The sequence below is a fragment of the Oncorhynchus mykiss genome, chromosome 8, assembly GCF_057628025.1.
Source record: "Oncorhynchus mykiss isolate SJ-2025 chromosome 8, ASM5762802v1, whole genome shotgun sequence".
Lineage (NCBI taxonomy): Eukaryota > Metazoa > Chordata > Actinopteri > Salmoniformes > Salmonidae > Oncorhynchus > Oncorhynchus mykiss.
Genome location: NC_143029.1, coordinates 81,499,083 through 81,513,137, shown reverse-complemented (window position 1 = coordinate 81,513,137; position 14,055 = coordinate 81,499,083). Strand labels below are relative to the sequence as shown.

Genomic DNA, 14,055 nt, shown 5'->3' with positions numbered 1-14,055 from the left:
GGAGATGGACCAATTGCTGCGACTCACTCGACATGGCCATGTTTCCTGCACATCCACTCAGTAACTGGCGTTTTCTCAGTAGTGAGAAAACGTAAAAAGTCCGAAATACAACCATTTTACTGACTGTGGGTGATGTCAATTAGTCTATGTTCTTATATAAATGACACAAATGAAAATTAAACGTTTCTATTGGTAAAATATGACACAGTACACAGGGCTGGTTTGCCGTAAAGCACTGTATATGTGTGTTGCTGGTTAACGATATATGCTAATTCCAGTTCTATCTGATCTTGGGTTAGGTGTTTCACTATTTCTGTTCATGAAACAGGTTTATCTATTTTTTCCAATGACTGCATAGTTTGTCCTGCTGGGGATCCGTAGTTGGTGGAATAACATTGTGAAGAAGAACGTTGACGTCAAAGTTGAAGAGGAGGACTCAGTGTTAAATAAACTTCGAATCGTGTCATTTGGTGAGTAACTGTCCCATACAGAACCGATTGATCAACATGGCATGTCACGATGTTAGCATTGTCAGTGGTTGGCATTTCACAATCACACCCTAAGTATAGCCCACGATAGGTATTGAGGCAGCAAAAAATATTCCCTGCGGGGGTCAGGGGGAGCGATTTATGCTAGCTAACTGCTAAGGGAACTAACTGTAGCCTTTGCCTTGTTCTATTCTGATCTAGACTATAGTTATTGCCAGATTGCTTGGTCGTTCAAGTTTGTTTCTTCGTGCTCGTGGAGCAGCACATCCATGACCCGACTTGTTGATTGTCAGGAGTGGGCTAGCCAGCTGGTGGTGGGCCGAGCAGAGCACTTCCGATTCTGGTAACAAGTCAGCTGTTTAGATAGCTAGCTCAACATGACTAACTTTAGCTAGCTAAGTACAGTCAATATTCCGCTCTGTTACCAATGTCAGCAACTGTACACATTGATCATAGATTTGCTGGAAATTCTGTATAGCTAGCTAGCTAACATTAGCTAGTTATTCAAATGACAAGCAAAACGTATATCCAATCCCCCTTAGTCTCTCTGCATCAAGCATCCTGTTGTTGACAAGGCAAAACATATATCCAATCCCCCTTGGTCTCTCTGCATCAAGCATCCTGTTGTTGACAAGGCAAAACATATATCAAATCCCCCTTAGTCTCTCTGCATCAAGCATCCTGTTGTTGACAAGGCAAAACATATATCCAATCCCCCTTAGTCTCTCTGCATCAAGCATCCTGTTGTTGACAAGGCAAAACATATATCCAATCCCCCCTTAGTCTCTCTGCATCAAGCATCCTGTTGTTGACAAGGCAAAACATATATCCAATCCCCCTTAGTCTCTCTGCATCAAGCATCCTGTTGTTGACAAGGCAAAACGTATATCCAATCCCCCTTAGTCTCTCTGCATCAAGCATCCTGTTGTTGACAAGGCAAAACATATATCCAATCCCCCCTTAGTCTCTCTGCATCAAGCATCCTGTTGTTGACAAGGCAAAACATATATCCAATCCCCCCTTAGTCTCTCTGCATCAAGCATCCTGTTGTTGACAAGGCAAAACATATATCCAATCCCCCCTTAGTCTCTCTGCATCAAGCATCCTGTTGTTGACAAGGCAAAACATATATCCAATCCCCCCTTAGTCTCTCTGCATCAAGCATCCTGTTGTTGTTGACCTTATCTAACTAATCTGAAATATGCAAGTAATGTTCAGAGGTTGGTTTGGGTGGCAAGTTATGTCTTGTTGTTTGTAAGATGATGATGATGACTGTATGTTGTCTTTCAGCTTGTCCTGGCAGGAAACTTAGTAAAGGATCATGGGTAACACAGGCGACCGGATGTCCGGAGACCGCCATGGCGCCAAGGCCCATCGCTCTGACAGCAGAGACAAAGACCACGAGCCCAGCAAGATGGTGGACAGCACTGATGACCCTAACATCTTCAACACACACGGCCTGGGGTCCTCCAAGGTACCTCTGCTCTGGAACATAGGATATTTGGGGGCAGGGGCGTAAAGACCATCACACTAAACAGTTGCATGAACAACAGATGCGGGGGGGGGGGTACATTTCCGGTGCAGATTAAGAAGAGGACGATGGGAAGAGAAGTAGAAGCCATATTAGCCAAGTGAGATAAACCCTGGCTCTTTCTCAATTCATCTTTATCGATTCCTCTCTCCTCGCCTCCTCAAAACCCGCTGGAGAAGAAGGTCCAATGTGAGGGACCTTGGACCTTTTCTTCCAAGGAGGCAAGGAGATAATATGCGAGGAATCACAAAAAAAGTAGAGCCCCTGTCATTTCCACATTTTGATTTAAACTGAGTTTCTTTTCTCCCGTTAGGTGTCGGACAAGGAGGAGCCCGACCTGGATGACCTGGTGAAGACCGGGCCTCAGTCCAGGCCCACGGTCATCCGCTGGGCCGGAGGAGGGAAGGAGGTTTACATCGCTGGATCCTTTAACAACTGGGGCAACAAGATCCACCTCAATAAGAGGTAGGGCAGGGGAAAGGAGAGGCCCTGGTCTGCATACTGTATTGCTGTTATACTATTTGATTAGTGACAACACTTTGACACAGTTAATAGTGCATTAGCAGTGTATTAACACAGTATTTCTTCGCCAAGCCACAATGACTTTGTAGCGATCCTGGACTTGCCAGAGGGAGAGCACCAGTACAAGTTCTTTGTGGACGGACAGTGGGTTCATGACCCCTCAGAGGTAAACCCTACATATGGCTCTGGCCTAAACTAGACTACTAGATTGATATACTTTTTTTTGCCTATTTTTTGCCTAAAAAATACATACACACAGTACATCCATTTTAAATGTGACAGGGATAGCACAATAAAGTCAGTGACTTATTTCCATTTATGATGTCATTTGTATTTTATTTTAGGCCTAACCTGAACATATAAAGGTTTAATAATATTTTTCAAATACAACAGTGCAGCTATTTTCAGCCGTGTTTTGGTGATCCATCCACACGGTTTATTTGTTATTAACCCTGCTATAACACTCCCTTGTTTTGGTGATCCATCCACACAGTTTATTTGTTATTAACCCTGTTATAACACTCCCTTGTTTTGGTGATCCATCCACACGGTTTATTTGTTATTAACCCTGTTATAACACTACCTTGTTTTGGTGATCCATCCACACGGTTTATTTGTTATTAACCCTGCTATAACACTCCCTTGTTTTGGTGATCCATCCACACGGTTTATTTGTTATTAACCCTGTTATAACACTCCCTTGTTTTGGTGATCCATCCACACGGTTTATTTGTTATTAACCCTGTTATAACACTACCTTGTTTTGGTGATCCATCCACACGGTTTATTTGTTATTAACCCTGTTATAACACTCCCTCCCGCAGCCTGTGGTGACCAGCCAGTTGGGCACCATCAACAACCTGATCGAGGTGAAGCAGTCGGACTTTGAGGTGTTTGATGCTCTGCAGGTGGACTCTCTGGAGTCTACCGACACCTCAGGTCAGTAGAGGCTCTAATCCTCTGTTGTCCTTTACATTAAGCTTGTATAGCCTGATCTATTTGTGATTGGATTAGTGAAGGCAGGGTTTTCATCCCCTGTTGACCCTTTGGGTTAAGCATAGCCTTGTACTGACCAAGAGGTGCCGACTTAAGGTCATGCAAGTTTGGGCCAAGTTTCCTTCCTCATGGTACTCACTGATCTGTACATGATTGGGTAAGAGAAGGCAGGGTTTCCATCCTATCACCATTCAAGCCTTTTCAGATCAGTGATTACTTCAAGGAAGGATGTAATATTTAATCCTGATCAGGTGTTTAGGATAAGTTATGTAAGTTGATGAAAACCCAAGAAATCAGTCACCATTTGAGAGTATATGAATGACATGCTGTGTGTGTCATTGTGTGTCCTTAGACCTGTCCAGCTCCCCTCCAGGTCCCTATGGACAGGAGCAGTACATGTTCAGGCCTGAGGAACGCTCCAAAGCCCCGCCCATCCTCCCCCCACACCTCCTCCAGGTCATCCTCAACAAGGACACTAACATCTCTGTGAGTTTCCTTCTGTTTCAGTCTCTCTCTCGCTCTCTCTCGCTCTCGCTCTCTGTCTCTCAATTATTCAATTACATTTGCTTTATTGGCATGATGTAACAATGTGCATAATGCCAAAGCTTACTTTGGAGATTTACAATATTAACATAATTTAACCATACAACCATACATAATTAAACCATATAACCATACATTGAACAATAACAATGGCATAGAGGACATGTGCATGTTAGTAGGTCTGTCACACACTGTCCCTCATCTTCTGTCTGGCAGCAATGTAGTCTGGCAGCTCTCTGCATCCTCCCCCAACAGGACGGGTAGCTTATTCTCATCAGAGAGGTCTTTGAAGGTCTCTTGTTCAAAGTATTTTTACTTAAGTATGTTATGCCACTGTCAATAAGTAATGTAGTTTTGTTTTGACGGTGTTGTAATTTGGTTTATTCCGATTCATTGGATTTTCTGGCTCTGAGGATTCAGCGTGTTAGTAGAACTCAGCCCCAGGACCAGCTAGATGAGGGGACTCTGTTCTTTTCTCTCTCTCTCTCGCTCTCTCTCTCTTCTCTCTCTCTCTCTCTCTCTCTCTCTCATTCAATTTCACTTTCTCCTTAAGGCCTTTATTGACATGGGAAACATGTTAACATTGCCAAAGCAAGTGATAATAAACAAAAGTGAAATAAACAATACAAATTAACAGTAAACATTACAATCACAAAAGTTCCAAAATAATAAATGCATTTCAAATGTTATATTATGTGCAAATAGTTAAAGTACAAAAGGGAAAATAGATCAAAATAAATATGGGTTGTATTTACAGTGTGTTTGTTCTTCACAGGTTGCCCTTTTCTTGTGGCAACAGGTTACACATTTTGCTGCTGTGATGGCACACTGGTATTTCACCCAGTAGATATGAGAGTTTATCAAAATTGGGTTTGTTTAATATTATCATACATTTGGCAGGAGGTTAGGAAGTGCAGCTCAGTTTCCATCTCATTTTGTATGCAGTGTGCACATAGCCTGTATTCTCTTGAGAGCCAGGTCTGCCTATGGCGGCCTTTCTCAATAGCCCCAGGACCAGCTTGCTTAGGGGACTCTTCTCCAGGTTCATCTCTCTGTAGGTAATGGCTTTGTTATTGAAGGTTTCGGAATCGATTCCTTTTAGAAGGTTGTAGAATTTAACGTCTCTTTTCTGGATTTTTATAATTAGCGGGTATCGACCTAATTCTGCTCTGCGTGCATTATTTGGTATTTTACGTTGTACACAAAGAATATTTTTGATAAATGTTTGTCCCATTTTGTGAATTATTGGTTGGTGAGCAAACCCCAGACCTCTCAACCATATGGGTCCTATAACTGATTCAAGCATTTTTAGCCAGATCCTAATTGGTATGTCAAATTTTATTTTCATTTTGATGGCATAGAAGGCCCTTCTTGCCTTGTCTCTCAGATCGTTCTCAGCTTTGTGAAAGTTACCTGTGGCGCTGATGTGTAGGCCGAGGTACGGTGGGGCAAAAAAGAATTTAGTCAGCCACCAATTGTGCAAGTTCTCCCACTTAAAAAGATGAGAGAGGCCTGTAATTTTCATCATAGGTACACTTCAACTATGACAGACAAAATGAGAAAAAAAATCCAGAAAATCACATTTTTTGGATTTTTTATTAATTTATTTGCAAATTATGGTGGAAAATAAATATTTGGTCAATAACAAAAGTTTATCTCAATACTTTGTTATATTCCCTTTGTTGGCAATGACAGAGGTCAAACGTTTTCTGTAAGTCTTCACAAGGTTTTCACACACTGTTGCTGGTATTTTGTCTCATTCCTCCATGTAGATCTCCTCTAGAGCAGTGATGTTTTGGGGCTGTTGCTGGGCAACACGGACTTTCAACTCCCTCCAAAGATTTTCTATGGGGTTGAGATCTGGAGACTGGCTAGGCCACTCCAGGACCTTGAAATGCTTCTTACAAAGCCACTCCTTCGTTGAGTGGCTTTGGGATCATTGTCATGCTGATAGACCCAGCCACGTTTCATCTTCAATGCCCTTGCTGATGGAAGGAGGTTTTCACTCAAAATCTCACGATACATGGCCCCATTCATTCTTTCCTTTACACGGATCAGTCGTCCTGGTCTCTTTGCAGAAAAACAGCCCCAAAGCATGATGTTTCCACCCCCATGCTTCACAGTAGGTATGGTGTTCTTTGGATGCAACTCAGCATTCTTTGTATTCCAAACACGACGAGTTGAGTTTTTACCATATTTTGGTTTCATCTGATCAAATGACATTCTCCCAATCTTCTTCTGGATCATCCAAATGCTCTCTAGCAAACTTCAGACGGGCCTGGACATGTACTGGCTTAAGCAGGGGGACACGTCTGGCACTGCAGCATTTGAGTGCCTGGCGGCGTAGTGTGTTACTGATGGTAGGCTTTGTTACTTTGGTCCCAGCTCTCTGCAGGTCATTCACTAGGTCCCCCCGTATGGTTCTGGGATTTTTGCTCACCGTTCTTGTGATGATTTTGACCCCACGGGGTGAGATCTTGCGTGGAGCCCCAGATCGAGGGAGATTATCAGTGGTCTTGTATGTCTTCCATTTCCTAATAATTGCTCCCACAGTTGATTTCTTCAAACCAAGCTGCTTACCTATTGCAGATTCAGTCTTCCCAGCCTGGTGCAGGTCTACAATTTTGTTTCTGGTGTCCTTTGACAGCTCTTTGGTCTTGGCCATAGTGGAGTTTGGAGTGTGACTGTTTGAGGTTGTGGACAGGTGTATTTTATACTGATAACAAGTTCAAACAGGTGCCATTAATACAGGTAACGAGTGGAGGACAGAGGAGCCTCTTAAAGAAGAAGTTACAGGTCTGTGAGAGCCAGAAATCTTGCTTGTTTGTAGGTGACCAAATCCTTATTTTCCACCATAATTTGCAAATAAATTCATTAAAAATCCTACAATGTGATTTTCTGGATTTTTTTTTCTTATTTTGTCTGTCATAGTTGAAGTGTACCTATGATGAAAATTACAGGCCTCTCTCATCTTTTTAAGTGGGAGAACTTGCACAATTGGTGGCTGACTTTTTTCCCTACTGTATGTATAGTTTTTTGTGTGCTCTAGGGCAATGATGTCTAGATAGAATTTATAGTTGTGGTCCTAGCAACTGAACCTTTTTTGGAACACCATTATTTTTGTCTTACTGAGATTTACTCAGGGCCCAGGTCTGACAATGCCGAAGATCTAGGTGCTGCTGTAGGCCCTCCTTGGTTGAGAACAGAAGCACCAGATCATCAGCAAACAGTAGACATTTGACTTCAGATTCTAGTAGGGTGAGCCTGGGTGCTGCAGACTTTTCTAGTGCCCGCGCCAATTCGTTGATATATAAGTTGAAGAGGGTGAGGCTTAAGCTGCATCCTTGTCTCACCCCATGGCCCTGTGTATCATGACACTAGGCGAGACCCAAATGCAGACACAGGAGGCAGATGGTTGGAGTTTAAGATGTTTAATAAATCCAAAGGGAATAGGCAAGAGAATGGTCATGGACAGGCAAAAAGGTCATAACCAGATCAGAGTCCAGGAGGTACAGAGTGACAGGCAGGCTGGAGGTCAGGGCAGGCAGAATGGTCAGGCAGGCGGGTACAGAGTCCAGAATAGGCAAGGGTCAAACCCGGGAGGACTAGAAAAAGGAGAAAAGGCAAAGCAGGAAAATGGGAAAAACGCTGGTAGGCTTGAACATACAAGACGAACTGGCTCAGAGAGACAGGAAACACAGGGATAAATACACTGGTACAGAGAGACAGGAAACACAGGGATAAATACACTGGTACAGAGAGACCGGTAACACAGGGATAAATACACTGGTACAGAGAGACAGGAAACACAGGGATAAATACACTGGTACAGAGAGACAGGAAACACAGGGATAAATACACTGGTACAGAGAGACCGGTAACACAGGGATAAATACACTGGTACAGGGAGACAGGAAACACAGGGATAAATACACTGGTACAGAGAGGCCGGTAACACAGGGATAAATACACTGGTACAGAGAGACAGGAAACACAGGGATAAATACACTGGTACAGAGAGACAGGAAACACAGGGATAAATACACTGGTACAGAGAGACAGGAAACACAGGGATAAATACACTGGTACAGAGAGACAGGAAACACAGGGATAAATACACTGGTACAGAGAGACAGGAAACACAGGGATAAATACACTGGTACAGAGAGACAGGAAACACAGGGATAAATACACTGGTACAGAGAGACAGGAAACACAGGGATAAATACACTGGTACAGAGAGACCGGTAACACAGGGATACATACACTGGTACAGAGAGATAGGAAACACAGGGATACATACACTGGTACAGAGAGACAGGAAACACAGGGATAAATACACTGGTACAGAGAGACAGGAAACACAGGGATAAATACACTGGTACAGAGAGACAGGAAACACAGGGATAAATACACTGGTACAGAGAGACAGGAAACACAGGGATAAATACACTGGTACAGAGAGACAGGAAACACAGGGATAAATACACTGGTACAGAGAGACAGGAAACACAGGGATAAATACACTGGTACAGAGAGACCGGTAACACAGGGATAAATACACTGGTACAGAGAGACAGGAAACACAGGGATAAATACACTGGTACAGAGAGACAGGAAACACAGTGATAAATACACTGGTACAGAGAGACAGGAAACACAGGGATAAATACACTGGTACAGAGAGGCCAGTAACACAGGGATACATACACTGGTACAGAGAGACAGGAAACACAGGGATACATACACTGGTACAGAGAGACAGGAAACACAGGGATAAATACACTGGTACAGAGAGACAGGAAACACAGGGATAAATACACTGGTACAGAGAGACAGGAAACACAGGGATAAATACACTGGTACAGAGAGACAGGAAACACAGGGATAAATACACTGGTACAGAGAGGCCGGTAACACAGGGATAAATACACTGGTACAGAGAGACAGGAAACACAGGGATAAATACACTGGTACAGAGAGACAGGAAACACAGGGATAAATACACTGGTACAGAGAGACAGGAAACACAGGGATAAATACACTGGTACAGAGAGGCCGGTAACACAGGGATAAATACACTGGTACAGAGAGGCCGGTAACACAGGGATAAATACACTGGTACAGAGAGACAGGAAACACAGGGATAAATACACTGGTACAGAGAGACAGGAAACACAGGGATAAATACACTGGTACAGAGAGACAGGAAACACAGGGATCAATACACTGGTACAGAGAGACAGGAAACACAGTGATAAATACACTGGTACAGAGAGACAGGAAACACAGGGATAAATACACTGGTACAGAGAGACAGGAAACACAGGGATAAATACACTGGTACAGAGAGACCGGTAACACAGGGATACATACACTGGTACAGAGAGACAGGAAACACAGGGATACATACACTGGTACAGAGAGACAGGAAACACAGGGATAAATACACTGGTACAGAGAGACAGAAAACACAGGGATAAATACACTGGTACAGAGAGACAGGAAACACAGGGATAAATACACTGGTACAGAGAGACCGGTAACACAGGGATAAATACACTGGTACAGAGAGACCGGTAACACAGGGATACATACACTGGTACAGAGAGACAGGAAACACAGGGATAAATACACTGGTACAGAGAGACAGGAAACACAGGGATAAATACACTGGTACAGAGAGGCCGGTAACACAGGGATAAATACACTGGTACAGAGAGACAGGAAACACAGGGATAAATACACTGGTACAGAGGGACAGGAAACACAGGGATAAATACACTGGTACAGAGAGACAGGAAACACAGGGATAAATACACTGGTACAGAGAGACAGGAAACACAGGGATAAATACACTGGTACAGAGAGACCGGTAACACAGGGATACATACACTGGTACAGAGAGACAGGAAACACAGGGATACATACACTGGTACAGAGAGACAGGAAACACAGGGATAAATACACTGGTACAGAGAGACAGGAAACACAGGGATAAATACACTGGTACAGAGAGACAGGAAACACAGGGATAAATACACTCGTACAGAGAGACAGGAAACACAGGGATAAATACACTGGTACAGAGAGACCGGTAACACAGGGATACATACACGGGGAAAAACAAGAGACACCTGGAGGGGGTGGAGACAATAATGAGGACAGGTGAAAGAGATCAGGGTGTGGCAGTGGAAAGAAATTTGTTTTTTTTTGCCAATTTTAACTGCACACTTGTTGTTTGTGTACATGGATTTTATAATGTGCTATGTTTTTCCCCTAACACCATTTTCCATCAATTTGTATAGCAGAATTTGTGGTCTGTATATTTTATCATTTAATTTTGGATACCATCAACACCACAGGCCTTTTTGGGTTGGAGGGTTTGTATTTTGTCCTGTAGTTCATTCAATGAAATTAGAGAATCCAGTGGGTTCTGGTAGTCTTTAATAGTTGATTCTAAGATTTGTATTTCATCATGTATACTATGTTTTTGTTGTTTGTTCTTTGTTAAAGAGCCAAAACGATTGGAGAAGTGGTTTTCCCATACATCTCCGTTTTGGAAATATAATTCTTTGTGTTGTTGTTTGTCTAGTGTTTTCCAATTTTCCCAGAAGTGGAAAGAGTCAATGAATTCTTCAATTACATTGAGCTGATTTCTGACCTGCTGTTCCTTCTTTTTCCGTAGTGTATTTCTGTATTGTTTTAGTGATTCAACATAGTAAAGGCGTGTACTCAGGTTATCTGGGTCTCTATGTTTTTGGTTGACTAGGTTTCTCAATTTCTTTCTTAGGTTTTTGCATTCTTCATCAAACCATTTGTCATTGTTGTTCATTTTCTTCGGTTTTCTGTTTTACATTTTTTAGATTTGATAGGGAAGCTGAGAGGTCAAAAATACTGTTTAGGTTTTCTACTGCAAAGTTTACACCTTCACTATTATAGTGGAAAGTTTTGTCCAGGAAGTTGTCTAAATGGGATAGAATTTGTTGTTGCCTAATTGTTTTGTGGTAGGTTTATACTACTTTCCTTCCGTAGCATTTCTTAATATTATACTTCTCTCTCTCTGTCTCCCTCTCTCCTCTCTTTCTCTCTCCCTCATCTTCTCTGATCTTCTCTCTGTCTCCCTCTCCTCTCTTTCTCTCTCCCTCATCTTCTCTGATCTTCTCTCTGTCTCTCTCCCTTTCTCATTCTCTTCCGCTCTCCCATCTCTGCATTGTAAATTCCAATTTGGAACCATCTTGATTACTAATTCGTCTTCTCTCTCTCTTCCTCTCCTACAGTGCGACCCAGCCTTGCTGCCTGAACCCAACCATGTGATGCTCAACCATCTGTATGCGCTCTCAATAAAGGTACTGTAGGAGGGCAGCAGCATCCTCTATCCCACTTCTTACTGCAATACTTATGGATTGAGTAATAGTCTCATCCATAGCATAACATAGCATTAGTGTCTGTCTGTCTCTGTCTGTCTGTCTGTCTGTCTGTCTGTCTGTCTGTCTGTCTGTCTGTGTCTCTCTCTCTCTCTCTCTCTCTCCCGTCCCGTCCCGTCTGTCTTTTCTGTCTCACACAATCACACTCTCTATCTGTCCTCTCCCTCAGGATGGAGTGATGGTGCTCAGTGCGACTCACAGGTATAAGAAGAAGTACGTCACATCTCTGCTCTACAAGCCCATCTAACCTGTGTGTGTAGGTGCACAGTGCTATAGAGGGCAGCATGTTAATACTGCGCTGGGTTTATCCATGACATGTAGTTGAGATTGGACTAAACTAACAGTTTACAAAAGAGCTGGGGGCCTGTGGCTGAGACTGGGGGGCAAATCTCAAGACACCCTTTTCCCTGTAGAGTGCACTACACAATGTAGCACTCAGCAAATGGTTCAAAGTAGTGCACTCAATGTGGAATAGGGTGTCATTTGACCTTCAGCCTGTGACTTCACAAGGAGTCCACAAGGAGAAATACTGAAATTGGACTGTGGCGTTTTCCCATAATGCACCCATAGTTGAATAGCAATAAGGGACTGAAAGAAACCACTGTGTGTGTTTGTGTGTGCAGCACTTAGGCTGCGTTTACACAGGCACCCCAATTCTGATCCTTTTTTCTACTAATTGGTATTTTGATCAATCACATCAGATCTTTTCACATCAGATCTTTTTCAGAGCTGATCTGATTGGTCAATTAGTAGAAAAAAATATCAGAATTGGGCTGCCTGTGTAAACGCAGCCTTAGATTCTTTGTGGGTGCGTAGAAATAACATTTGGTTCCATTAAAAACATAAGGGTTTGAAGACAAGTCTGCTGATGGGACTGTAAAACACATATAATCAACATGACGTTTTATTAAATTAGCGTTTGAAAGGTTATGTACACGGAAAGAGGGCAGTTGAATGTTTCTGGCTTGGATTTAGTGTCCCAATAGTGTCCCATTCTTTCTCCATATTGTTATTGTAATTGGACAGTGACCAGACTAAATGGAGGATTCTGTAGAGTCTTCCTTGTTATTACTGTAATTGGACAGTGACTAGACTAAATGGAGGATTCTGCAGTCTTCCTTGTTATTACTGTAATTGGACAGTGACTAGACTAAATGGAGGATTCTGCAGAGTCTTCCTTGTTATTACTGTAATTGGACAGTGACTAGACTAAATGGAGGATTCTGCAGTCTTCCTTGTTATTACTGTAATTGGACAGTGATTAGACTAAATGGAGGATTCTGCAGAGTCTTCCTTGTTATTACTGTAATTGGACAGTGACTAGACTAAATGGAGGATTCTGCAGAGTCTTCCTTGTTACTACTGTAATTGGACAGTGACCAGACTAAATGGAGGATTCTGCAGTCTTCCTTGTTATTACTGTAATTGGACAGTGACCAGACTAAATGGAGGATTCTGCAGAGTCTTCCTTGTTATTACTGTAATTGGACAGTGACTAGACTAAATGGAGGATTCTGCAGGGTCTTCCTTGTTTGATTCCAAAGGGACGATGACCACTGATAAAATCAGGATATGCAATTGGATAGGCTGTGTAATTTTAATTGAACTGAAGTATAACAAACTATGGGTATTAAATGGTATATCCCATTTAATCACTTTAAACTAAAGGCCTCATATTACATATCAAGTAGGAGTTGTGAAATGTTGGCCTGTGTCCTGTAGATCTCTGCTTAGTTCTGCTATTGCCTTCATGAAAGGACGCTGCAAGCACTTTAGCTACACGTGTGTCTCCAACAAATGCTTTGAGCAGGACTGTTGACATAAACGTTTAACTATGCAGATACACGGACACATCTGGTAGCTTTACATTGAACCTCAGTGTCCAGTCTGCATGTTAGAGATGGAGAAATAGCTGTTCTGTGTGTGTGTTTTTTTTCTTTTTTCATTCTATTTTCTATTTATCCAATAGAAATCAATGTATCTGTTACATTTTCTGTATTTATAGCAAAGAAACAAACAAATAATGGTTTGTCTTGAATGTCGTGCATGATTTGAATGTCTAATACAGTTTACTGTGGAATGTGTGGTGGATTTCACAACTGTGATTCTATCAAGATTAAACATTTGTGGCAAATTGCCAATATTGATTTCATAAGAATGTTAAGTGTAATGTACTTTCATCAATAATGTTAAATTATGTTAAACTACTCAGATTTGACCATAAATTTATTTCAATTTGAGAATATTGTACCTATTGCAAGGTAGGTGATATACTCCAAAGAGAAGATAATATATAATTACATATTTTATTTGAAGAAACTGAGAAAAAGCTATATCTCGCTCTGTTTGAGAATATAGGATATTCTGGTGCTTTATTAGGCAAAAAACAAAACTTGAATTTTAAAACTGTTAGCTAACATGTTTGTTTTTGAAAATACTTTGCAGCATCACTGTGTAAGCCAGGTACTATAGAAGGTTGTTTCACTTGTTTGCAAATAAAAAGGGAAGACGTGTTGACCCTGAATATCAGTTGTGCCTAAATAGTATC

At 42.0% G+C, this 14,055-nt stretch overlaps 1 protein-coding gene across 1 annotated transcript; it reads left to right on the top strand.

Annotated features, from left to right (window-relative positions):
- The first annotated feature begins 292 nt into the window (after positions 1 to 292).
- LOC110530723 (5'-AMP-activated protein kinase subunit beta-2) lies at positions 293 to 14,031 on the top strand. The gene is made up of 8 exons (XM_021613976.3): positions 293 to 470; positions 1,779 to 1,962; positions 2,333 to 2,484; positions 2,614 to 2,707; positions 3,366 to 3,480; positions 3,890 to 4,023; positions 11,361 to 11,429; positions 11,677 to 14,031. Exons 2-8 carry the CDS (start codon positions 1,810 to 1,812, stop codon positions 11,752 to 11,754), a joined length of 795 nt encoding a protein of 264 aa, XP_021469651.1. The 5' UTR covers positions 293 to 470; positions 1,779 to 1,809; the 3' UTR covers positions 11,755 to 14,031.
- Positions 14,032 to 14,055: the final 24 nt, after the last annotated feature.